The 26,715-nt window shown below is 36.9% G+C and overlaps 1 protein-coding gene across 1 annotated transcript in view; it reads right to left on the reverse strand.

Moving 5' to 3' along the window:
• Positions 1 to 26,715, reverse strand: part of CNBD1 (cyclic nucleotide binding domain containing 1) — a 364,454-nt gene that overhangs the window by 154,327 nt on the left and 183,412 nt on the right. Inside the window, exons 7-8 of the mRNA XM_055124427.1 lie at positions 13,719 to 13,856; positions 12,112 to 12,244 (exon numbers count right to left, since the gene is read on the reverse strand). Coding sequence (XP_054980402.1) covers positions 12,112 to 12,244; positions 13,719 to 13,856 — 271 coding nt within the window. The remainder of the gene's footprint in view (positions 1 to 12,111; positions 12,245 to 13,718; positions 13,857 to 26,715) is intronic.

Consider the following 26,715-nt stretch of genomic DNA (forward strand, 5'->3'; position numbering starts at 1 on the left):
ATTCAAGTTATTAAATAACAGCACAGAACATACAAATTATTCATAAGTTCACAGAGCATTTACTAAGATAACTAACATTGTGAACCATAAAGCAAATATACCTTAGAAGGATAGATTTCTAAATGATGCAGATGAACTAAATGATGCTGCCAAACATCACCTGGCCCCAAGCACAGACATATGTAGCCTCAAAGCAATGGCAACAACTGAAAATTTCCTTATTGGCCAAGGAAGAAATATCAAGAGAAAAAAATATTAAGACTTTATTCTAATGTAAACAAAAACATTTGTATAAATAAGTGGAAACTGGCATATAAAAAGTGCTTCCAGGGAAAATTTTATGGTATTGAACATTTATGCCAGAAAAAAAAGGAAATTTGTAAAATAAATCATGTACCACCTTTGGAAATGATAAAATAATAAACTGAATTCAAATTCAGTATTCAGTGATAAAAAATTAGTTCACACATAAATAAAATGCAATTGTAGAAAATCAACAAAATTAAAATCTAGTTCTATAAAGCAGGTGTGAACAAAAGAAATTAAAAGTGCAATACTACTTATATTAGCAGATCTACAAACATATTTATATTAATTGAATAAATATACAACATATAATTATGACATTCTAATTAAATAAATCTAATTAAATAAATTATCTAATTAAATCTAATCAAATAAATCTAGTTAAATCAATCAAATCCAAAAAATGTAAATATATTACATATACAGGATAGAAAAAATAATATTAGCAAAGTCGGGCCTGGGCCTCTTCCGCCCAGATCCCCCATTTTCCAGTAGCTAGGTGATCACACCCAGAAACTGTCCCCCGAGCCATGTAATCCAATCAATGGCCAACATCCAGAGACTATAAAACCAAGCTTCTGGAAGAGACCAAGGAAGAGTCTCTTGCCCCGCGACTGGCTGTCTTCACGGGGGCCCTGGGGAGGGGGTGGGGGTGTTGAGTCTCCCTCCCCACCCTGAGCAAAGCCTCCAGAACCCAGCCACAGCCATGCTCAAGGCCCCTCTCTGTATCTGGCAGGGGGCAAACCGGGGGAGGAGCCCTGGCAGCTCTCCCTGTCAGCCACCCCCAGGTTTTTGGGGGGTTCTGTCCTGGGCCACTCGCCCAGCAGGAGCAGCCCGGGCCATGGGGTAGACAGAGGAGGAAAGGAGAACCAAGCCGGTGTATTGATCAGTTGCCATTTATTCCATTCTCTCCACATGCCTGTTCCAATCTCTCTGAGCTCCCCATTTCTCCTCTCTCCTCTCTCTCCCACAGCACTCTTCCTCCCTAGCTCCTTATTCCTCCATCCTGCTCTCTCCTCTCACAAAAACCTTCCCCATTAGTCTCTCCCCCTACTTGTCTCTCTCCACCTTGCTCTCTAGGCTACACATAGTCAGGTAGCAAAATCAACATAAGAAAGCCCTTCCTGAGGGCAGCCAGGTTCAAAGGCAACACTACCTAGGGGCATTCCAAAGTCCTTCCTGACTGCCAGCAGGCAAAATACCTCTTAAGGTGTTTTTCTCCATTCCTTACTCCAAACACTTATTAACATCTTAATACTAGTTATTTTGTATGGACACAGTAAGAAATACATTGAGGCTTGCAGGGCAACTCTCCTGGGAACATCTTGCAGACTCAGACTACAGCACTCAGGTCAGATTAATCATTTCCTAACCCTAGCAGGGTCCGAATCTAGTATTACTTTTTGGAACATGACAGCATTTGTCCATGACCAAGCTATTAACTTATAGTTAAGCATTAGGCGCTTTGGCCAGGCCCATCTCGATGCCAGGGTAGCACACAACTCACTGCGTACCGGGACCTGTCCCATCCCTTGTCGGGACCCTGCTTTTGGGGGTGCTAGGAAGTAAGGGAAGCTGAGGCTTAGGTCAAGAGAACAGATGCCAAGAGGAAAATATCATTTAGAGTCAAATGACGCCCAGGTTACAAAAGCATAGCTTTTGCTACATTGCTAGTCTTCCTATGCCCATACAAAAGGATATGGCTCTGAATAAACTATGCAAAAGACTCAAGGAGAAGAGAAAACCAATACTTACAAGTCAACAGAACACAAAGAAATTACAAATAAGCACAGAGGAAAGTTCCCAATAAACCTAAACTACCTGAGGCTATGTTATCCTACACCTCTCCACATTCAGATTAGCCTCACAGGCATGAAGGAACCGGCAGAGGATTCCAGGTGTACTGGACCCGGGGCTGAGATTTCCAAGCCTTCTCAGATTGGGACTGGACCTCTTCCATCCAGATCCCCCATTTTCCAGTAGCTAGGCGGTCACACCCAGAAACTGACCCCAGGACCATGTAATCCCACCAATGGCCAACATCCAGAGACTATAAAGCCAAGCTCCCAGAAGCATCTTATAGTTCTCCCTCTTGGAAAGCTACCGAGAGTTTTCCTGCCCACAAGGGAGAGCCCGGCAAGCTCCCTGTGGCGTATTCATATGCCAAATACAGTAACAATGACGGGTCTCATTCTCCTGACCCTGAAAGAGCCTCTAATGCGACAGCTTTGGGAAGGACAAATAAAGAAAGGCTTCTAAAATATCAGGGCTAGGACTAATGGAGACGTTACTGGGCTCACTCGAGAAAATCGAGGATCAATGAGATAATAGTGAAAATGATCAAAATATTAGAAATGGAGCGATAGCACAGCGGGTAGGGCATTTGCCTTGCATGGAACTGACCCAGGTTTGATTCCTCCATCCCACCTGGCAAACTACTGAAAGTATCCCACCCACACAGCAGAGCCTGGCAAGTTACTGATGACATATTCAATATGCCAAAAATAGTAGCAAGTCTCACAATGGAGACGTTACTGGTGCCCACTCGAGAAAATCGATGATTAATGGGAAGACAGTGCTACAGTGCTATCAAAATATTATCTTCCTAACTTGTTCTATTATATCAGAGCAGCCCCAATAAAATTCATATCATAATCATTTATAGATATTAACTGTTCCTAAAGTTTTTACAGAATAGGGAACAACAAAAAGGCCATGAATTCTGAAAAAGCAATGCCAAGATTGATGTTGCCCAACTTCAACGCTTACTATTTGTTAGTAATTTGTTGAGAATCTGCATCTGTGTTCATCAGGGATGTCAGCCTGTAATTTCCCTTCTTCAGTGGAGTCTCTGCTTTTGGTATCAGGGTGATATTTGTCTCATAGAAACTGGGAGTGCTTTTGTTGCTTCAATTTCCTGGAAAAGCCTGAAATGGACTGGCAGTAGGCCCTCTTTAAAGGTTTGGAAGAATTCACTAGTGAATCCATCTGGACCTGAGCTTTTGTTTTTGGAAAGATATTTGATTCCCATTTCAACATCCTCTATAGTGGCAGGCTGGGGGGATTATCGGTAGGGGGAGGGGGAGATGGTGTGGGCAGTCAGGGGGAAGGTAGCAGGAGGGAAACTGGGGACTCTGGTGATGGGAAATGTACACTGGCTAAGGGATGGGTTTTGGAACATTGTATCACTGAAACCCAGTCATGAACAATCTTGTGAATGTGTATCTCATGGTGATTCAATAACAAATAAAACAATAATAAAAAACCACAAAATATACCATGGGGGGGAAATAAATTTACTAAAAGCTAATGGCACCATGTGCTAATAGTCACTGACATCACATTGCTCATCGATTTGCTCAAGTGGGCACCAGTAACGTCTCCATTGTGAGACTTGTTACTGTTTTTGGCGTATCAAATACGTCATGGGTAGCTTGCCAGGCTTTGCCGTGTGGGTGAGGTACTCTCAGTAGCTTGCCGGGCTCTTCGAGAGGGATGGAGGAATTGAACCCAGGTCGGCCACGTGCAAGACAAATGCCCTATCGGCTATGCTATTGCTCCAGTCCTGTACTAATAGTAAAAATATAAATAGATCAATGAGACATAATCTACAGGCTCACAGCCGCTCTTCATACGCTCGGGTGGAGCCTCACCCATGAGTAAACCTATTCCTGGACTGCATGGTCTCATTTGCTGCCATAAGACATCTCACATTTTACACCACTACTATTCCAAGAGAAGCACACCACACTGTATGGGGTTTGAAGTGGGGGAAATATATTTTTACAGATGACACACAAGGCTCAACCTTTAACAACATGTTACTAATCTCTTATGGAAGGATTTAATGGCTCCTGGGTGAAATAAAACAATCTTCACACTTTCCTCTAAGAAACCCTTTTTTGGATCATTTTTAGCAGCTTATTCAAAACAAACAATACAAAATAAATTATTCCAGTTCTGCTTTGGGGGCAAAGTTTGGGGTTTGGAATAGGACATCTGAAATATGGTGGTGGGACGAACCATATTAATCAACGAACAACAGGCTGACAGTGGTACAGTGACACAGTGGTGGTGGTGGGAAGGTGTCATGGTGGCAGGACTGGTGTTTGAATATTAAATGTAATCAAATATTGTGAACTATTTTATAAACATTAAATTAAATTTAAAAATACAAAAATGAAACAAAAGATAAGCCATAATTATGCTAACAAATAAGTATTCAACTGATCTCTAACAAAGCAGCAAATAAAATGCAATGCAATATAATCTATGACATAAGTCTCTAGAACAACTAAACATTCACATGGTAAGAGAGGACCCAAGCCATAGGACTTGCACAAAAAGTTAATCAGAATATATTACAGACATAAATGTAAGCTGCAAACAATAAAGTCCTAGAAAATATCTTAGGAAACGCTATTGAGATGTTTTCTATACTTCCTGAAAAACATAACCATAAGGAAAACAATTGATAAGTTGTGCTTCATGAACCTTAAAAAACACTTAAAAAATTAAACTTCTTTTTATTTTATGCAACACTATTTACATTACTAGTGGTATGGTTTTGTGCCTACAACATTTCAGTGCCACACTATCCACCAGAGTATCCACTTCCTTCCAGCATTGACTCTCTGGACTCCTCCACCCTAGTTCACACCCACATCCCAGCCCTGCCCCGGTAAACTCAGTCCTGTAGACCAGTTCTCAGAGTATGTTGACTTTGGGCATTTGGTATTGCCTTACTATGTCTCTGGTTTTGTTTGTTTTGTTTTGTCTAGGGTCCATAATTGACAGTGTTCAGGGATCACTCTTGGCTCTGTGCTCAGATTTCATTTCTGAGACAGGGCTCAGGGTGGGGATGGAGGGAATATAGGGGTTCCAGGGATCAAACCTGGGTTGGCTGCATACAAGGCAAGCACCATATCCACAGTGCTATCTCACCTGGCCCTAGCAACACTCCTTCATATCCCATTAGAAAGAGATCATTTTGTATCTCACTCTCCTTCTGGCTAACTTCACTCATCAAGATACTCTCCAGATCCAACTACATGGCAGCAAATTTCATGGTTTCATCGTAATTTTATAGCCAAGTAGTATTCCACTGTGAGCATGTACAATAATGTCTTTTTCCATTCATCTGTTCTTGTACACGAGGTGTTGGCTATTATGATTTGAGCTATTGTGAGTAGTGCTACAATAAAACTAGGAATACAACTGTATTTTCAGAACAGAGTTCTGGGCCCTTGAGATAGATACTAGGAAACAGAATTGCTATGCCATTTTTAAGCTTAATTCTTTGAAAAGTATACATATTGTTTTTCAAAATATTCAATAATAAAGATAATGTGATTATAAATCATTCAAGATTTTTTTTTATTTTTTGGGGGGAAGAGGGGCATACTTGATGGTGTTCAGGTATTATTCCTGAAAAACCCCTGAAGGTGAGCAGGGGAAATCATATGGGGTACCGTGGATCAAATCTGGATTGGTTGTATGTAAAATAAGTCCTCTACCTGCTTTGGCCAAAATCCTCAAGATTTTGAGAATTGTTTCTTCTTTTAACTTCCCAGCAAAAATAATATTATGCAAAATATTATTATTGTAAAAGTTATCCAAGAAAATATATTTAGAGAATAGCAAGTTTATAAAATTGAAAGCATGAATATCTAATGTACAAACATTATTCTAACTACTGCCATATTCTCACAAAAGCTGAACTGAATGAAATAGATTCAAAATACACACACACACAAACACACACACAAATAGAATCTTACTGATCTCAATACTACAGTATGTATTTTGTTTGTTCATTTGTTTTGTGCAACACCCAGAAGTGTTCAGAGTTAGTCCCTGCTCTGTGCTCAAATAATGTTCTTGGTGGGGCTCAGGTGACTACATGAGGTGACAGTGACCAAGCCAGGGACAGGCATGTGTTTTGGCATGTGCTTTGCACCTATGCAAGGTATGTGCTTTGCCTGCTGTCCTATATCTCTGACCCCAGTATACTATATTTTACATATTCTAATTTTGATTTCTGAAAAATATTTGAAAGTTCTATTCTGGCAACTCCTTTGTATACTTAAAACATAAAATGTTTACATTATTTTAAATCACTGTTATGCAAAAGCAAACAAGCATTTAAGTGAATAAAGTAAAAAAGATATCCTACTCTGTAAAAGATGATGTTGGAGTATAAAAAGATTAAACAGAGTGGAGAAAACATTTGTAAAATATTTTGCATCTGAAAAAGATTTATTATCTAAAAGTAAGTTGTTAGCTCAACAAAGAAACTATAAACTCAACATAAGAAAAAATACAATGTCCCAAACAAGACACCGAGCAGCCACACACGAATGGCTGCTCCGTTCTTGAGTGACCATGATCCTGGAAGCTCACCTACTACTTTTGGCACCCAGCAGCTTCTTGCACAAATGCCTCTGGACTGTGAAGTAAGCTATGGCCCTATGCCATTCCAGGAGGGGAAAGGTTTTTCTCTCTAGGCCTTTTCTTTTGGCGGTGGCGGCGTAGCGACTGCTATCTTTTGAAACCCACTAAACAGAGGTATGAGCTTGCAGTAATGCAACTTGTGGCAGAAATTTCTCTGGACTTAATTACTAAATACCAGAAATCCAAAACCTTGCAATGGCCATGCGACCTCATATGCTCTTCAGTCCCAGCAATGGAAAACATATTATCAAGTGATGCCTTTTCGGCAGGTGTGATTGCTGGGGGGAAATTCCAAATAATAATAGCGAGTTTTCTGTTGAAATATTGAATGTAATCAAAGTAAAGAAAAAATAATGTGAAAATTATCAGCCACACAGGCAAGGGGTGGGGTGGGATGGGAGGTATACTGGGGTTCTCGGTGGTGGAACATGTACACTGGTGAAGGAATGGGTGTTTGATCATTGTATGACTGAGACTTAAACCTGAAATCTTTGTAACTTTTCTCATGGTAATTCAATTAAAAAAATACAATGTAATATAAAAATGAGCTAAAGCCACCAACAGACACCTCATCAAAGATGTTATAATGGCCACAAATGAACTCATAAAAAAAATTACCCTCTCATGTGACTAAGGGAAATACTAAAACAAGAATGAAAATATTTCTATTGTACTCAAGAGTTGCCTTAGGCTAAGTATGAGACCATGTACACTTAGTTGACATAAAAGAGATAATATAAAATAACTAGTATTTAGAACCAAGAAGTTCAACAATAAGATTTCAAAGTACGTGTTCTGTGATGAAACACTCTTTTTTGAGTAAGATAATAGAAATAATGTTTTGCTATTTTATTGACCTTATTTTATCTTTCAACATTCACAAATTATGCAATTGTTTATTATCTTTATGATTATGTTTGATTTATCACACTCCTACCTGAAAAAGATAGAACATATAAGTAATCAGTCAACAAAAGCAACAAAATAACATGTGTGTTTGTGTTGAGGTAGTTCATTGATAACACCTTAGTTTACCAATACTTCTTTGGTGTTTGCACAACTGGCCATATTCAAGGGTTACTCCTGGTTCTGTACTCAGAATTACTCATGGTGTGGTGTTGCTTGAGGGACCATATGGGATGCTGGAGATTGAACCCAGTTGGGCTGTATTGCAATTGAAGCACTCTACCTACTGTATTAATACTCCAGTTTGCCAATATATAGATGTCATAGCTGGAAACAGGTCTATTAGTGAGAAAGTGGTTGATATTTTTTCCTTTCTTTTTTCTTTTCTCTTCTCTTCTCTTCTTTTCTTTTCTTTTCTTTTCTTTTCTTTTCTTTTCTTTTCTTTTCTTTAGTTTTCTTTTCTTTTCTTTTGTCTTTTGAGGTCATGGTCAGTGATGCTCAGAGGTTACTCTTACCTCCGAGCTCAGGAATCACTCCTGCTGGTGCTCGGGTGACCCTAGGGGATGCCTGGAATTGAGCCCAAGTTGGTCAGTCCTGTGCAAGGCAAGTGCCCTAGCCACTAAGCTATCTCTCCGGCCCCCAAGGGTTGGTGTTTTCTAACCTGTTGTACCTTAAAAATAAGAATGCCTAGAAAAATTTTGCTCTGTATGATAAAAACTAATTATCATCAAATTATAAACAACATATATATATATATATATATGTATATATATATATATGGATTATAACCAATGTCCCTTGGCATCTGAAGCAAAAGGAAAAATGTCTGCAACTTTGGGCTGGAGAGATAGCAGAACAGGGAACTTCCTTACTGTGCATGCAGCCAACCTGGGCTCAATCTCCGCACACGAGCAATTGCATCCCTCACACGCCAGCCCTGGAGTGATCCCCTAATGCAGAGACAAAAGCAAGCCCTGAGCATCGCCCCAACTAAAACAAAATAAGTTACAAAGTTAACAAATAAAATGGAGCCAGACTATAAGCTTATTTTATAGATTTCCATGGATTAGTCCTAAATATTATTAAGCTTTTTAATAACTAATAAATCTCTCTGAAGCTTAATCTGATGCAAATATCTAAAATAAGATCAAAACACAGATAGTTATGTGCTGTGAATCACACTATTGATCATTTAAAACCTAGATAATAAAAGTATAACTTGAGCTTATATTCTCTACATTTTCTGATGAAAATTCAAACTCAAGCTTAAGGAAAGACAAGAATTATTATATCTAATGCTTCTCTTTGATATATTACATTTGTCACTGCATAATGGAAATGTAATTAGGCAGACAGGACTTATTCTTCACCTAGTTATGTTTATTTATAAGAACCCTCATATTTCAGAGCTTAAAGGGGCTTTGAAGTTCATCTAATAAAATTGGCACTCTCCCCTATGAGAATAAATAACTTTTTTAACTGTGTAAGTATAAGCTAGAATCAATTGAAAAATAATGTTAATTTTATGCTATTCAATATAATTATAGAATGTCAAAAGCAATCATTTGCAAAATTATTTTTAATGAAATTTACTAAAAAATAAATTGAAACCATCATTAGTCTAAAAAGCTGTGTCAGGTCAGTGCATACATAATTCTTCAAGGCTAAGTTTAAACAATTTAATTGATTACTTAGAGAAGACATGAATTAGCAAATAAATTCAAATACTAATCAAATTATTAGTAACAAAATATAATAAACCATATGTTTATTAATGGTTTTAAATTTCATACTCTATTAGTTCACATAGTTAAAACATATTTTCATGGTGATTAATTAAAAAGGGGAAAAATGAAATTTTGAAATAACATCGCCTCAAAATATATATGTATGTATTTGGTTATAATTTATGCTTACATGATCTGAAAAATATTATCTTGATAGAATAACAAAATTTAATATTATATTCAATATAAAATAGCGTTAGAATGGGCCAGATAGACTGTGAAGGGCATAAGACACTTGCCTTGCATGAGGTAAGCCCTGATTCAATCACTGGCACTAGATTTGCTCCCTGGAGCACCACCAGCAGTAAGCCATAGTACTGCCCAAACCTTTCACCCCCCCCCAAATAAAACAATTATCCTATAAAATTAATCTAACAAATGAATGAATCAATTTTTTGACAAAAGTAGAAAAAATGTGTGATAAATAAAAAGCACTAATAATTAGAAATATGTTTCTGTGTAATATTCTAAATTTAGAAAATTTGATTCTCATTTTTTTCTAAAAATTGAAAGTCTAAAAATTCTACTGTTGGATTTTTGCATATATGTTGGAAAAAATAACATATCTCATTAGAGAAAAGTTTACACTTAACACAAATTTAACATATTTAACATAATTTAACATACACTAGTATACTCAATTTTTATAAGCAACAGAAAAAAAGTACTATATTTATAAAATAATAAAATATTAAACACTGGAAATAAATTTGCAATAAATAAAGAGTTTATTGTCTCACTTAAAGTAACAAGTTCATTAGGGAATCTCAGTTTCTGAAGCATAAATACTATTTCCTATGAAAGAAACCTCTATACCTATCCTGAATCACATTTTTTTACTATATCATAACTCCCTCCCAGAAGGATTAGTTTGATTCCATAACCATAATATTTTTTATTAGAATGATTACATTATGAGTTTTATGACTCAGATTTTTCATTCTTGCACTTTAATAATAACCTTAATTCAGAAATCGTCTCCACTTGACACCATATCACGAATCACGAATCATGGAATCCCCATTAATCATTGATTTCTCAAGTGGGCTCAGTAACCTCTCCATTCGTCCTTTCCCTGAGATCTAGTCGAGAAGTCTCTCTCGACTAGGCCTTCCCAAGGATGTCACACTGGAGGCCCTTTCAGGGTCAGAGGAATGAGATCCAGCTTGTTACTGGATTTAGCATATGAATACACCATGGGAAGCTTGCAAGACTGTCCCATGTGGGCAGGGAACTCTCAGAAGATTGCCAGTTTCTCCCAGAGGGAGAAGTAGGCTACTTATTACAATCACTCATTACAAAGACAGCATGGTAGGCTTGGGGTGGATACAAGGACTTCTTCTGATCTATGACAGATTTTTTACTGTTTGACTAATAGAAGTGTGAAACAAAGTAGGAATCTCTTTGTTTGACATTGTCTCGAGAGGGACAATAAGTACTGAAGGGAATCTAAGATTCCGCCCTACTTATCACAGTTCTACTTGTGCTAAGCATGGTAATTTAGACTTCAATATCAAATGTCATAGAATAAGTGCTTGTACAGAAAGCATCAATTTCTCACAGCATGGGCGTCTAGAAAGTCCAAGAACACAGTACCATAGATTCAGTATCTGCTGAGATCACTTTTTCCTGCTTTTTAATTGCTGACTTCTTGTGCCGTATTATCACATGACCCATAAGAGTGACCTCTCATATCTTTGAGAAGGGTACTAATTTTTTTATGATTATTCTACTCTCAGGATTAAAATACATTCTAAAGTTTCCACCTTTAATGTATATTGGTGGCTAGAATTGGAACATAAGCTCTTTATACAACAAACATTTTGTCCATTGCACTTGACATCTTTTATTTAATGTGCTCATAGAGTAAACTTTAGGGAAAATGATTCAATTTCATCTATAGTTTTGGAGTTAACATAATCCAGGGAAACTGCAGATCCACTGTGTTGAATGGTAGATGGTTGACAACTTCATTACTGTTATTCTTTATCTCCACCTCATCTATTCTTCACAATTAATTTCCCCCACTAATACAATAATACAGATATAGGCAATCAAACTGACTGCTTAAGTAGGCATTCAACCAGAATAGCTAGAAACAGATTCACTGTCACTGTCACTGTCATCCCGTTGATCAACGATTTGCTCGAGCGGACCCAGTAACGTCTCCATTCATCCTAGCCCTAAGATTTTAGCAGCCTCTCTTTACTCATCCTTCCCAATGGTGCAACATTAGAGGCTCTTCAGGGTCAGGGGAATGAGACCCATCATTGTTACTGTATTTGGCATATGAATACGCCACGGGGAGCTTGACAGATTATCAAACCTTTTATTGTAGTTCTTTTTTAATGTGATCCTAACTTTGACTGTCAGGTTGGAGCAAAAAGTTCCAACTTCTGTGGGAGTTACAGAGTAATGTGGAAATAAACCCTTTTATGAGCTACCCTTTAACATAATAGGGACTAACTTTTAAATTTAAAAAAGTCAATAATTTAAATTTTTAATTTAAAGGTAACAAAATATAATAAAATGTCATATAAAAATTAAATATAAATAAACACTAATTAAATAACACATTAAAATAAGGAATTAGAGCAATATAATTTTATAAAGAAAATTGTACTTTCATAAAGAAAATATCCAAAATTCATTAACTCACCATGACCTGGAGAAAACTTTTTCCACTTAATAAATGTAGCTAACCTACTTATGGAGACAGTAGGCAATTCCACATAATATGGACACTTACTAATTAAGTTTTCTTTTTTTGTAATGTCACTTTTTATCTTTTCCTAAAAAAGGATCAAATTTTCTGTGTTAGAAAAATATAAGAAAGAATGGAATGAAAATAATAGGTAAAAAAATAAATGATCTATACTAATCAAAATGATATTAAATATATTTTTAATTTTACCAGGACATCATTCTATAATTGCATGTATTTTTTTTCTTTCCTTTTTATTTGGGATGGGGGTGTGTTTGGGCCACACCCAGCTGTGCTCTGCTGGGTTTTCTCCTGACTCTGCCCTCAGGGATCACTGCTGGCAAGCCGAGGGGACTCTTGGGGTGCCATGGATCCAGCCAGGGCCGGCTGTGTGCCAGGCAAGTGCCCTACTTAATGTACTATCACTCAAGCCCCACAATTTAAATTTTTAACCTTCATAACTGCTACTAAACTTATATTTCTCAGTTTGTAAATTTTTGTAATTTTTAATATTAAAAAATAACGCTAATCAACAGGTGTAAAATCAAGATATATCAGGTATTCTCAAATAAGAGATTTTGAAAGTAAGACAAAATATACAAAACAATTTTTCTTAAGCCATTCATGCTCGAAGCAAGGATGTGTAAAAAAAAACGAAATCGAAAATAGTCATTGGTACTATTAACACTGAGATCCTTGCATTGACAGCTACCATAACCAACACCTACATCAAGATGCTGTATCTGCTCAACTCACTCTGCCCCTCAACTCTCAAGCACAAACACCCAACAGTGCCTAACAGCAGTAGCCAGTACCAACAGCCTAAGTACTAGACTATGAGAAAATCTAATGAAGATCACAGACTTGGAAAACTCCTAATCCCATCATTTATGCAAAATTCCTCTGCATCCAGGAGAGAGGAAAGAGGAGAGAAGAAATTTTGGAATTGACTAAAAAGAATCAATATATTCTTTCCAGACAGCAGAATTAAGTGGTCAGAATTTGGTTATGATGCAGGCAGTTTGGGGGTTAGATGTCTCACTCTGGAACAGCATGCCAATAATTTCCTTGCGGTTTTGCTCATTTGTTTTATTTTCTTTGTTTCTTGGTGGGATAAAACCCTAGAATGTAACTCAGGGCTTCACACATAAAAAACAATTGCTTTAATGTTGCACTATATCCCTGGCTCCTAGCAACTTTTTTTCCTGAAATAAATTGTTCCAATCAGTCTACCTGGTCGTGTCAATACATTATATACTGTTGATAACAAAGATGCATGTTTGTTAAATTCATGAATGCAGTTTTAAATGTACGGACGGCATAAAGTTCTTTAAGTATCCATAAAATATATTCTTAGAACTTTTCTTTTCCACACAACATTCATTGCTAGCAGACTTTTATGTAATAGTCATCAAATAAACCACGTTTTTATGGTATCCAAGTTAGTAAAAATGGAAACTTAAAGAGACAAAGACTCTTCTCTAAAGTATAAAAACCTTGTTTAAATGAATACACATATTTGTTTGTACACACACATACACATAGACAAGATAAAGCCATACCAATTTTAAATTTTCATACTGTCTTGCAGGAATTTTAATTATTTCACAATCTTCTTCAGTGACCACTACATACATCATTTTGTCTGATTGAATGTCAGGTGTAATTTCAAGAGTTCCAAAGGTACTCCATTGTTTAAGCTGTAAAAAGAACAATATTGAATGTAAATTCTGTTTTATTTATCAACATAAAAATGCTTATTGTAGTTTTAGGGGTAATGTAACAGAGTCTCAATTATAGTCACAAACTATAATTTAGAATTATAGTTCAAGCCCAAAATCTATGAACAAATGAGTCACACTTTGGCTCAATGTTCCTTCCCATTATCAGGAAAAAATAGAATGTGTTTTTTCTTCCTTACACTAGAATGGAGAAAATAATGAAGAACAAATCTTATGCTTTACTTTTGGATTCATTTTAAACACCTAGAATAATATTTGGCACACAGTAGTTATTCAATAAATTTCTACTGAAAAATAAAAATATATATAATATTATGTTCATTTTAGTATCCTTATGTTAGTAAAAATTAGCAAATGTATTATATAAGTATACATACTACAGGTCCTCACTTATCACTCTCATTGGTTCTTAGTCACTAAAATCTTAAACAGTGAGTCACAATAAAATCAATTTTACCATTGATTCATTTGTAGAAACGTGCCACCAGCAGGTCAACCTGTACCTGTGGGGCGAGTGCATCAGCAGGCTGATGGTACCTTCAGACTTCCAGATACCCCAAAATTGCTGTTGTCCCTTTGGCCAGACCCCAACAACTTGGGGCCAAGTTTACCAAGAAATTAAATAGCCAAAAGTTAGGTATATAGGAGACACACCCACAAACCACCTCCTGCTCAGCTATATAAGCTCATTTATTGGCCTTATTTCAGAGCCCAGGCTGCAAGTTGACTTCAGGTTGACCTTGCGACCACTCACTACTTTCAGAATAGCTAGGGGCTGAGACCGCCAAGCCTACTCAGATCTGACGGGGCCTCTTCTGCCCAGATTCCCCATTTTCCAGTAGCTAGGTAGTTACACCCAGGGAATGCCCCCAGCACCGTGTAATCCTGTCAAAGGCCAGCATCCAGAGACTATAAAACCAAGCTCCTGAAAGCATCTTATAGCCTAGTTCTCCCTCTTGGAGAACCTGGCAAGCTACAGAGAGTTTCCTGTCCACATGGGAGAGCTTCACGAACTCCCCATGGTGTATTCATGCCAAAACCAGTAACAATGCTGGGTCTCATTCCCCTGACCCTGAAAGAGGCTCCAAAGTGGCACCATTGGAAAGGATGAGTAAGGAGAGGCTTCTAAAATCTCAGGGCTAAGACGAATGGAGACATTACTGAGACCGCTCAAGAAATTCGATGATCAAGGGGATGATGATGATGATGATGATGATGATGATGATGATGATGATGATGATGATGATGATGATGATGATGATGGTGAAGGTTCATAGGGCAGTTATTTGCTTAACAAATATATCATCAAGTTTCTCAAAAGATCTTCAAAACATTTTATATTAACAATCATTTTTATTCAGTCACTGATTTATTTTCTAACCCACTTACTCTAATCAGATACCCCGGTGGTTAGAGTTTATTCCTGAGACTCAGTTGGGCAGGCAGGAGCCAGCCCTGGACAGGACATGCTGACACCACAGGAAGTGCTCAACGAAACTCTAAGAGATGGTCAGATGTGCCAATACACCTAAAGTACTTCCCTTTAGGACAGGGCAGGGAATCAGAGTGCCCAGATAGGGTTGAGTATCTAATTTCCTCAAAATATTGTTATTCTTGAACACAAATACTAACAAGTTGGCAACAGAACTGTTTGCCAATGTGTCTGTTGCCAATGCCACCACCTCCCACGCCTCATACACACAGCTTCCTCTTCACTGATAAGATAGTAATTGATGCAAGTTAATAAAGTCTTTGTAAGGCTATTAATATCTCAGAAAATAGTAATTAATTTAAATGTCAACAGTTAGTTATACCAAAATTATTACAAAGAGAAGAAGAAACATTGCCTTTTCTTATTTTAACTGTGTATAAATGGCACAATTATAACTCAAAAAACAATTTCAAGTAAATATTTGTTTCTTTGATATACTGATAATAGTAATCTCTATTTAAATTATTTGCTTAATATCAGCATCAATAACAAATTGCACCAATATATAATGTTAAAGTAAGATCAATGTATTATATCAAACTTATGTATTAAACTGATATTAATACATCATATTAACATTGCTGGACTGGAGCGATAGCACATACCAAGAGTAACTTGCCTGTATGGAAGAGCCTGGCAAGGTACTGTGGTGTATTCAATATGCCAAAAACAGTAACAAGTCTCACAATAGAGACGTTACTGGGGCCCAGTCGAGCAAATTGATGAGCAATGGGATGAGAGTGAATATTGCTCTTGATATATTTGTTGAAATACCTTTAAGCTTGAAAGTATAACTACTTATTAAAATGTTTAAAAGTAACATTCATAGTACGGAAAAATAAGATAATTAATAATTATGTTAATATTAGCACTATAATATTCTTAATGAAAATAAAACTGATGTGAAATATTAATGTATTAATATTTTACTTTCATCAGCAACATTCTTAAATGTCCATGATAAACTACTATAACTGGTTTCACTTCTTAGTAAACAGATTTGTGACACCACTGAACTCATGTTTCACTCAATATGATGAAGGAAGTACAATAAAATATTTTTGTACCATTAGCCTATAACACAAGATAAACTGTAGGGACCTGTTTTTGAAATCAGGCTTAGTAGCTGCCTTTCATCTTAAATTTTAATTTCTCATTTATTGCTTGTCTGATAATTTTGGAGACTACTCTTTATACAAGAAAGATGTTCAAAACCCTTTTTAGTCTTAAAATTTTCACTTTAAGAATATCTTTAAATGCTTTTTGGTGTAAAAATAGAGAACCGTGGATATTGGAATGGGTAAAATAAGCTCTTATAATATTTTTCTACTGCTTATTTGAAAACTGGATGAATCTTCCTCATCACAAATATAATTTAAAGAGAGAGCTTTGCTACAAACATAGAAATAACAGGACTTTTTTTTCCTTGATTACATTTAGTCCATCACCTTGGAGCTGTAAAATTGTTTCATTAAATGTATTTAACAAGTTTGTCAAGTTAGTATGTCAGTTTTGGAATTGAATAAGTTGGCTCATAAAGCATCATTTTTGTTTTCTAGAAACTCTAAGCCAGAATCTACTAAACCAATCCAAGTAAGCAGATTTTGACAGTCAGCAAAATTCTCATAAACATCAAGCAAGTGCCTTCTTCATCATTTTCAATACAAAGTTGTCCAAATAATCAATCATTCAATGAATTGCTTCTGATTTCATTGACTGCTTTAATGACATAGTGCGATGACCTATGTATAGACTTTCACTCAGAGTTTTGTCAACTAAATGTTGACTTGAATGACACAGTAAAAAACAAACACACTTGGAATCACTCTTTTTAAATATAGAAGAAAACCCTATAAACACCCTTCCATCACGGAAGCATCATCAGTAGCAACTGAAAAGATATTAGACGGATTGCTATTACTTTAAAAACATTCTACCAACATATGAAATATTTATTCTCCTTTAATATCAGTTTATAATCTTTAGCAAATAATAGCTCTTTGTGCTTTATTATATAAAAAGTCATCCTTTATTCCAGTATCATACCGTCTTAATTACTACCTACAGCTTTTAATTTAATGCTATTGGGCAAGCAAACAGAAGTGAAAAATAAGTAAATGGGATTGTATCAAATGAAGAACTTTCTGCACTACAGAAGGAATAATGGCCAGAGTAAAAAGACCCCAAAGGACAGTGAGAAAATGTTTGCTTATCACATATCTGACAAAGAACTGATATCAAAGATATACAAAGAACTGGAAAAAATAGCAACAAAAACTCTAAATACCCTCAAAAATGGGGATAACAGCTGAACAGATACTTCCCAAAGAAATTTATACAGACATCCAGTAAATATATAAAAAGTGATCATCATTCTTCATTGGTAAATGCAAATTAAATGATAATGATATCACCTCATAACATATAAAACACTATGTCAGAAATATATTTGCATCCTACGTTCATTGCAGCAGATTTTCCAACAGCCAACATTTGCAAGCTAGCCAAGTGCCCCATAACAGAAGTGTGAGAAAGAAGTTGAAGTATGTATGCACAATGGAATACTCTCCAGCTACAAGAATACACAAAAGCATGCAGTCTGTCACTATGTGTATGGAATGAGAGGTTATCATACTAAATATACTAAATTCAGTCAAAGAAGAATAAATCATGCATGGAATATGAAGAAAACATAGTGCGGGACTAACCAATGGCATATAGCTTTGATGCCTTGGGAACTGAGTTTATCAAGAGGGTGGACAGGCTGGGCTGATAACCTTGAGGCGCAGATGGAGAGATCCTGACTCTCTTTGGGACTGGAACATTGCGGTTGGAACATTGAATACAACAAGCTTTATTAATAGAATTTTAAATCATGGTTCCTACATAAAAAAAAGAAAGAAGAGGTTCCCATCACCTGACCCACCCAGCACCCCAGTCCGGCCTCCCAGCTTCCCTGCCCGCTGTCCTAGCTCCGTCCTTCCCCAGACAATTGTGTGTGTGCATGCTGCACGCACACCTGGCTCGTTGGATCGTTTCCACCACCTGATCAGCCCAGTGCCAGGCAACCCCCCAGCACCCTGGTTCCCAGCCCGTGGCCCTGTCTCCCAAGAGGTTGCTGGGGGCATGCCCTGTACCCCAAGGGGTGTGGCCTCCTACAGGCCGCAGTTGTTTTTTTTTTTTCTGCTCTGCTCTGCTCTGCGAACTTAGGTCATAATCCGTTTCTTTGAAGATAACCCTGGCCATCTCAATCACTCTATGTCAATAGTCCATTAGCCTTTTCTAACTTCACAAAAACTGTCAGTGAACAATAGAAGCTGCACAAGCTCTTCGTAAAGAGAGCATAGCCTCAAGTCTTCACTAGAGGCCCCACATAAACCAGGAGGAGCCCCTGAGAGTGAGGAAGTATTCTAGAAGAGGTAAAAGGTCGCCATCATCAACTTAGCTTATCCAGAATCCACCTGCAGCAAAAGAGAATAGGGATAGACAACTAGAAGGTTCCAGCTCTATAGTTCCATAACAATATGAAGAAACACCGAAAATTACCACCAGGAGGAGAGGATGAAGAAAAGATTCCAGAAGCCTCAACAGGAGTTACCCACAAATACGAGCTCTCAGATAAAGAATTCAGAGAGGAAATCTTGAAGATGGTCAACGAACTCAAAGCAACCATGGAACAGACATCAAATAAATGAAGGGAGGATATAAATGAAGCATTGGAATGTTCTACCTAAAAAATACAGGAAGAAATGAGAACAGAAATTTCAAAGATATGAACAGAAGGGACACAAAAAAAAGGAATCAGTAGATGAACTTAAAATCTCAGTAGGTACCCTCAACAGTAGAATGGCTACAGTCGAAGACAGAATCAGTTAGCTTGAAGAAGAGCTGCAGAAACATTACAGGCAACAATAAATAAAAGGCAGAAGACCTCAAAATGGCTCTAGAGTGAATCAGAATCCTAGGGGTTGATCTCAAGAGGAACAACATAAGAATCATAGGAGTACCAGAAACACGGAAGTAACCCCAATGGAAAAAAAAAAAAACACAGTTAAAGACATCATTGCTAAGAAATTCCCAGAGCTGGAGAAGGCATGCAAATCCAAGGAACCCAAAGAGTACCAGCAAAAAGAGACACAAATAAAAAGACCCCAAGGCATATCATAGTCAGAATGACGGATGTTGTGGATAGAGACACAATCCTGTAAGCAGCAAAGTCAAAGAAGGAAATCACATACAAAGGAGCACCCCTCAGATTTATAGCAGACCTGTCAGAGGAAAAGCTCTAAGCCTGAAGACAATGGTGGGACATAGTGAAAAAACTCAATGAAATGAACGCCTCACTAAGAATACTTTATCCAGCTAAACTCTTGGTCAAACTCGAAGGAACCATACACTACTTCATGGATAAACAACATCTCAGGAACTTCGTAGACTCAAAACAAAACTTAAAAGAAGGACTAAAGAGGCTACTGGAAGACAAGAAAAAACCCTACAAGAACAACAAACTCTACAGAAAGATGACACAAACCCCATGATAATAATCTCTCTCAATGTCAATGGCTTAAATGCACCAATCAAGAGACACAGAGTGGCAAAATGGATTAGGAAACTAAACCCAACATTCTGCTGCCTACAAGAAACACACCTGAACAGTCAGAGCAAAAACAGACTCAAAGTGAAAGGATGGAAAACAATCCTGCAAACAACTCCCTCAAAAAAGCTGGGGTGGCCATACTAGTATCTGGCATCATAGATTTCAGGTTGAAAAAGATTAGAAGGGACAGTGAAGGTCATTTTCTATTTACCAAGGGATATGTACAACAAGAAGAAATCACACTCTTAAACATATATGCACCTAATGAGCAACCAACTAAATACTTAAAACAATTGCTAACAGACTTTAAGGAGGACATTGCTAGCAACACAATAGTAGTCGGAGACTTCAACACTGCCTTATTACCTCTGGATAGATCGACAAGAACAAAATTCAGCAAGGAAACACTGACACTGAAGGAAGAAATGGCAGAGAGGGCTAATTGACCTGCACAGGGCTTTTTACCCCCAAAAGAAAGAATACACATTCTTTCCAGTGTACACGGAACATTTTCCAAAATAGACCATGCGCTGGGTCACAAAACATACCTCAATAGAATCGGGAAGACAGAAAAATCTATCAACTATCTTTTCAGACCACAATACGCTGAAGATAGAAGCTAATCACACACAGACTTGGAGAACCGAGTCACACACTTGGAAATTAAACAACTCAGTGTTGAACAATGAGTGGGTCAGGAAATAAATAAAGGAAGAAATCAAAAGATACCTCAAAACAAATGAAAATGAAGACACAAGCTACCAAAACCTATGGGACACAGCTAAAGCCATGTTAAGGGGAAAATTTATAGCTCTGCAAACATTTTCCTCAGGAGGGAAGAAAGGGCCTACATAGATAGCTTGACTTTATAGCTCAAGATCTTAGAAAAGAACCGGAAAAAAGAACCCAAACCAGGCCGAAGGAAAGAAATAATAAAACTTAGAGCAGAAATTAAAGACATGGAAACCCAAAAAACAATCCAAAAGTTTCAATGAAACCAAGAGCTAGTTCTTTGAGAAAATAAACTAGATTGATAAACCATTAGCAAGAATAACAAAGAAAGAGACAGAGAGAACCCTAATAAACTGAATCAGAAATGCAAAGGGGGACATCACAACAGAAACCACTGAAATTCAAAAATCATCAGAGATTACTCTGAAAGATTGTATGCCACGAAACAAGAGAACCTAAAAGAAATGGATAAATTCCTAGATTCCTACAATCTTCCAAGACTGAACCAAGAAGACTTGGAATACCTGAATAGACCTATTAATATCAAGAAAATCAAAACTCTAATCAAAAGTCTTCCCAAAAACAAAGGCCTAGGTACAGATGGATTCACTGGCGAATTCTGAAATTCATATGGAACAAAAAAAGCCCACAGATAGCTAAAACAATTTTTGGGGAAAAGACAATGGGAGGCATCATCCTCCCCAACCTTAAACTTTACTACAAAGCGGTAACAAAACAGCATGGTACTGAAACAAAGGCAGAGCCACAGACCAATGGAACAGGGTGGAATATTCCTACACACAACCCCAAATGTGTGATCATCTAATCTTTGACAAGGGAGCAAGAAATGTGAAGTGGAACAAGGAAAGCCTCTTTAACAAATGGTGCTGGCATAACTGGGCAACCACATGCAAAAGAATGGGCTTAGACCTTAACCTGACACCATGCACAAAAGTCAGATCAAAATGGATTAAAGATCTCAACATCAGACCAAAATCCATAAGGTACATTGAAGACAAGGTGGGTAAAACCCTTCACTATATTGAAACTAAAGGTATCTTCAAAGATGACATGCAACTAATCAACCAAATGGAAACAGAAATAAATGGGACTATATCAAACTAAAGCTTTTGCATCACAAAAGATACAGTGACCAGAATACAAAGACAATCTACAGAATGGGAAAGGATATTCACCCAATACTCATCTGATAAGGGGTAGATATCAAGGGTATGTAAGTTACTGGTTGAACTCTATAAGAAGAAAACATCCAACCTCACCAGAAAATGGGGCGAAGAAATGAACACAAACTGTCTCAAGGAAGATATACGAATGGCCAAAAGGCACATGAAAAAATCCTCTTCATCATTAGTCATCAGGGAGATGCAGATCAAAAAAACTATGAGCTACCACCTCACACCACAGAGTGGCACACATCCAAAAGAACAAAAGCAACTGCTATTGGCATGGATGTGGGGAGAGAGGGACCCTTCTACACTGCTGGTGGGAATGCCGACTAGTTCAGCCCTTTTGAAATAAAATATGGACACTTCTCAAAAAATTAGAAATTGAGCTCCCATTTGACCCAGCAGTACCACTTCTGGGAATATATCCCAGAGAAGCAAAAAAGTATAGTCAAAATGACATCTGTCCTTGTATGTTCATGGCAGCACTATTTACAATAGCCAGAATCTGGAAAAACCCGAGTGCCCCAGAACAGATGACTGGTCAAAGAAACTTTGGTATGTCTACACAATGGAATACTATGCAGCTATCAGAAAAGATGAAGTTATGAACTTTGCATATAAGCCACTCAACATGGAAAGTATCATGCTAAGTGAAATGCATCAGAAAGAGAGAGACAGATATAGAAAGATTGCGCTCATCTGTGGAATATTTAAAATAACAGAATAGAAGACTAACACCCTATAATATTAGAAATAAGTACCAGGAGGTTTGCTCCATGGCTTGGAAGCTGGCCTCACAAGCTGGGAAAAAGGCAGCTCAGATAGAGAAGGGAATGCCAAGTAAAATGTGGTTGGAGGACCCGCTCAGGGAGATGCGTGCTGACAGTAGACAGTAGATTGAACACAATGGCCACTCAATACCCATATTTCAAACCAAAATCCCCAAAAAGAGAAAGAGAACAAAAGGCAATGCCCTGCCACAGAGGCACGGTGAGTTGGAGGGAATGGGATTGGGGGGTGGGAGGGATACTGGGTTCATCAGTGGTAGAGAATGGGAACTGGTGGAGGGATGTGCTCTCGAACATTATATGACAGAAACACAAGCATGAAAATGTGCTAAATCTGTAACTGTAATCTCACAGTGATTCACTAATAAAAAAAAGGAAAGAAGAGAAATATATTTTCCCCAGGCATCCTTTTTACCCATTGTGAATATCAAACATATTCTATTTATCATTCTAATTTTATATAAAATGTTTATTGATTCAGCCATTGGTTTATAGTATGTAACATTTATGTTTTTATACTTTAGTAATCTATGTATAAATAAGAATTTTCATACCCCCAAACATATCTTGTTTAATGTTTTTGGATACATATATGTATAAGTATAGATGGGTACATCTATGTATCACATATATATGTTTATATATATATATGTGTGTGTGTGTGTATCTGTATATGTATGACTTTTATACCTGTACCATAGCTATACCATTCATAATTTGGGGGTGTTTTTGTTTGGGGTTTTTGGGTTTGGACCATACCAGGCACTGCTTAGTGCTTACTCCTAGTTCTTACTCAGGAATCACTTGTGGCCAAGCTCTTAGGAACCAGGGAATCATATGTGGTACCTGGCATTGAATCTGGGTTAGTTACATGCAAGGCAAGCACCCTTGCTGCCCCTTTATCTCTTGATTTCCTGTGTTCATGTTTCCCACTCCACATTCTCCTCTTCTCGGGCAACTTCCATGCTTTCTCTCGAAGTTTAAAAAGTTATTTGTGTTTGTTTTATCAATCATCTTGCTGCTTATAGCCCACATGAATGAAATGAAAAAATTGTCCTTCCTTTCCCCATTTATTTTACTTAATCACCTAAATTTCATCACGATTGCAGTATAAGACAAAATTTGTATCTGCTATAGCTGCTTTATATGCCATTGAGAATAGACATAAACATTAGTTATTTGGATGGATAATAAGGTCATTTCCAACTCATAGTCAGGTCTAATCTGAGTCAAAAATAAGCTCAATTCTAACTCTGGACATGATTTACTGTTTTCAATCATTTTTATGTAGCTATATCTTATAGTAGTCACAAGGTGATATCTCTTTATGGTTTTTTGCAATTCATCAATAGTAAGCGATGTTGGGGCTGGAGCGATAGTGCAGCGGGTAGGGTGTTAGACTTGCACATGGCCAACCCAGGTTCGACACATCTGCCCCTCTCGGAGAGCCCGGCAAGCTACCAAGAGTATCTCGCCCGCATAGCAGAGCCTGGCAAACTACCCGTGGCATATTCGATATGCCAAAAACAGTAACAAGTCTCAGGATGGAGATGTTACTGGTTCCCGCTCGAGCAAATCGATGAGTAACGGGATGACAGTGACAGTTGGATATATATTTGCCTGCCTGTTGGTACCTGATGGTTAATTTGGAGACATGTTTACCAACCTCTTATCCCATTGTTTATTTGATATTGAGTCATGCAAGTTATATATTTTGGATATTGACCCCTTGTCAGATGCATGGTGTACCACTATAAAATAATTATAGGCTGCCACTTCACTTCTGTTGTTGTTTCTATCACAGTATATAAACCTTTCAATTTGATACAGTCCAATTTTCTTTGTTTTGTTTTTGTTTTCCTTGCTGTTAGATTCCCAGTTATGTAAAAAAAAGCCAATACTATAAATTATTTTGCCTAAGTTTTTATTTTTGTGCTTTATAATTTCAGGTTTTATATAGTAGCCTTTAACCCATTTTTTAACTAATTTGGTGTGTCCTAGTAAGTAATGGCTAGTTTCATTTTTCCATTGCATTTGGTTGTTCTTCTTTGCCATTCTCATGGTTCAAAGAGGCTTTCGTTTCTTCACTGTAACTGTTTGCCTATATAAATTAAGCGTTTAGAAAACTAGGGACCTATTTAAAGATTTTTGTTTTATCCCACTGGAATCGGTGTATTTTTTATTCTTAAGCCAGACAATTTAGATTAAGAATATTTTGTAAGATAATTTGAAGTAAGAGTGTGGAACTCAAATTTTATTCCTTTATTCCTCAGAATTTCTTTAGCTATGCAGGTCTCTGTTTGCATACATATTTTAGAATTTTTCTATTTCCTTGAAAAAGTACCATTGGGATTTTGAGAGGAACTGAACTGAATTTGTAACATGCTTTAGGTACAATTTCTATAGTTTATGGGCTATACCCAATGTACTCTTGGACTTCTGTATGCTCATGATGTCACACAGTGTCAGGAAGGAACCATAGTGTTCCATGGGCCTGAAGTTGACATCATTAAATCATGATTATATTCATAAATTCTAAATTAATAATCATAGATTAAACAACAGTCAGATACACATGATTGTGAGTTAAATGTACTATTATTCTTCCTAAAGAAGTTAAGCTCTCAATAGACTAATACAATTCCTTCACAAATTCTTATAAAAAATGACATTTTCTGGTTGATTTTAACAATTAAACACAAACTTGCCCAAATTGGCTTAGTGATCCATAAGTGCTTTCCAACTACTATGAATTGAAAGGTTCCCACATCATATATACCTCTCCATAAATCCACTGCTTTTTCCATTTCTCTTTCATTCATTCATTTTTAATCACCTAATCATATATACGTGTGTGAAAGAGCGAGACCTATTTAGAACTATATATGCAAATTATACCAATGAACAGGTTTTAAAGAATAAAATACATGAATTCAATGAATTTATACATGATTGAAACAAAACTCAAAACATAGAAAAGTGAATCATATTACAAAAGAAACAATAGAACAATCTTGGAATATATATATTCTAATTACCCAGGGTACAAGGATGAAACATGAACATATTTGGCAGGAATTAAAGCTTCATTACTTCCTTGAGAATTCACAGAGACTATGAGGAAACCATTAAGGAGCATACTATTCCAAGCATAGGAAAGAAAATATGTAGTAGTAAGAAAATAATACAAAGTTCCAAAAGTGCAGCAGGGAGTTAAATCTCTAAATGAAGAGCCCTGAAATACATGAAAAGGAATCTGAATATATCTTGTAAGTGCCTAGAAAGAACTGAATTATTTTATGCAAGAAAACAACAAAATGAAATCTGACTGGTGTTCAATAATATTCTACTGACAATGTGGTTTTTGAACTGGTATGCTTCATAGATTACAATGAGAGAAGTTTATCACATAATTGACACCAAAAACTGAAAGCCTGATTGTATAATATGGAATAAGTAATCAAATGTAAAGTCATTAAAAACAGTAATAACTGTGGTTAAAAAATTAACTCTCTAACAATATGCTCAGCATTGTTGTAGAGTCAGCACACAATATTGGGTACTGCAATCTTTGTAACAAGTGTGAGTTTCCTCTCCTATTAGGGACAATGGCATTTATTATATTTTATTTCAGTGATCCCCCGGTTCAACCACAATGCCAAATATATTTTATGTATGTGTAAGTGTGTGCATATGTGCATGTATATATGTCTCTCTGTGTATTAAATTGTGTACCATTTCAGAGACTTTTTTTTTTTGGTTTTTGGGTCACACCCGGCAATGCTCATGCACTCAGGAATTACTCCTGGCAGTGCTCGGGGGACCATATGGGATGCCAGGATTCGAACCCGGGTCGGCAGCTTGCAAGGCAAGCGCCCTACCCACTGTGCTATTGCTCTAGCCCCTCAGAGACATTTTTACCATAAAAGAAAATCAGAAGAATGGATAATGGAATGCATATGAATTGTATATCACTTTCTCGGTAATTTGTGCAAGCAGGAGAATAAAAGATATATCATTT

This window comes from Sorex araneus, chromosome 2 (genome assembly GCF_027595985.1).
Source record: "Sorex araneus isolate mSorAra2 chromosome 2, mSorAra2.pri, whole genome shotgun sequence".
NCBI lineage: Eukaryota > Metazoa > Chordata > Mammalia > Eulipotyphla > Soricidae > Sorex > Sorex araneus.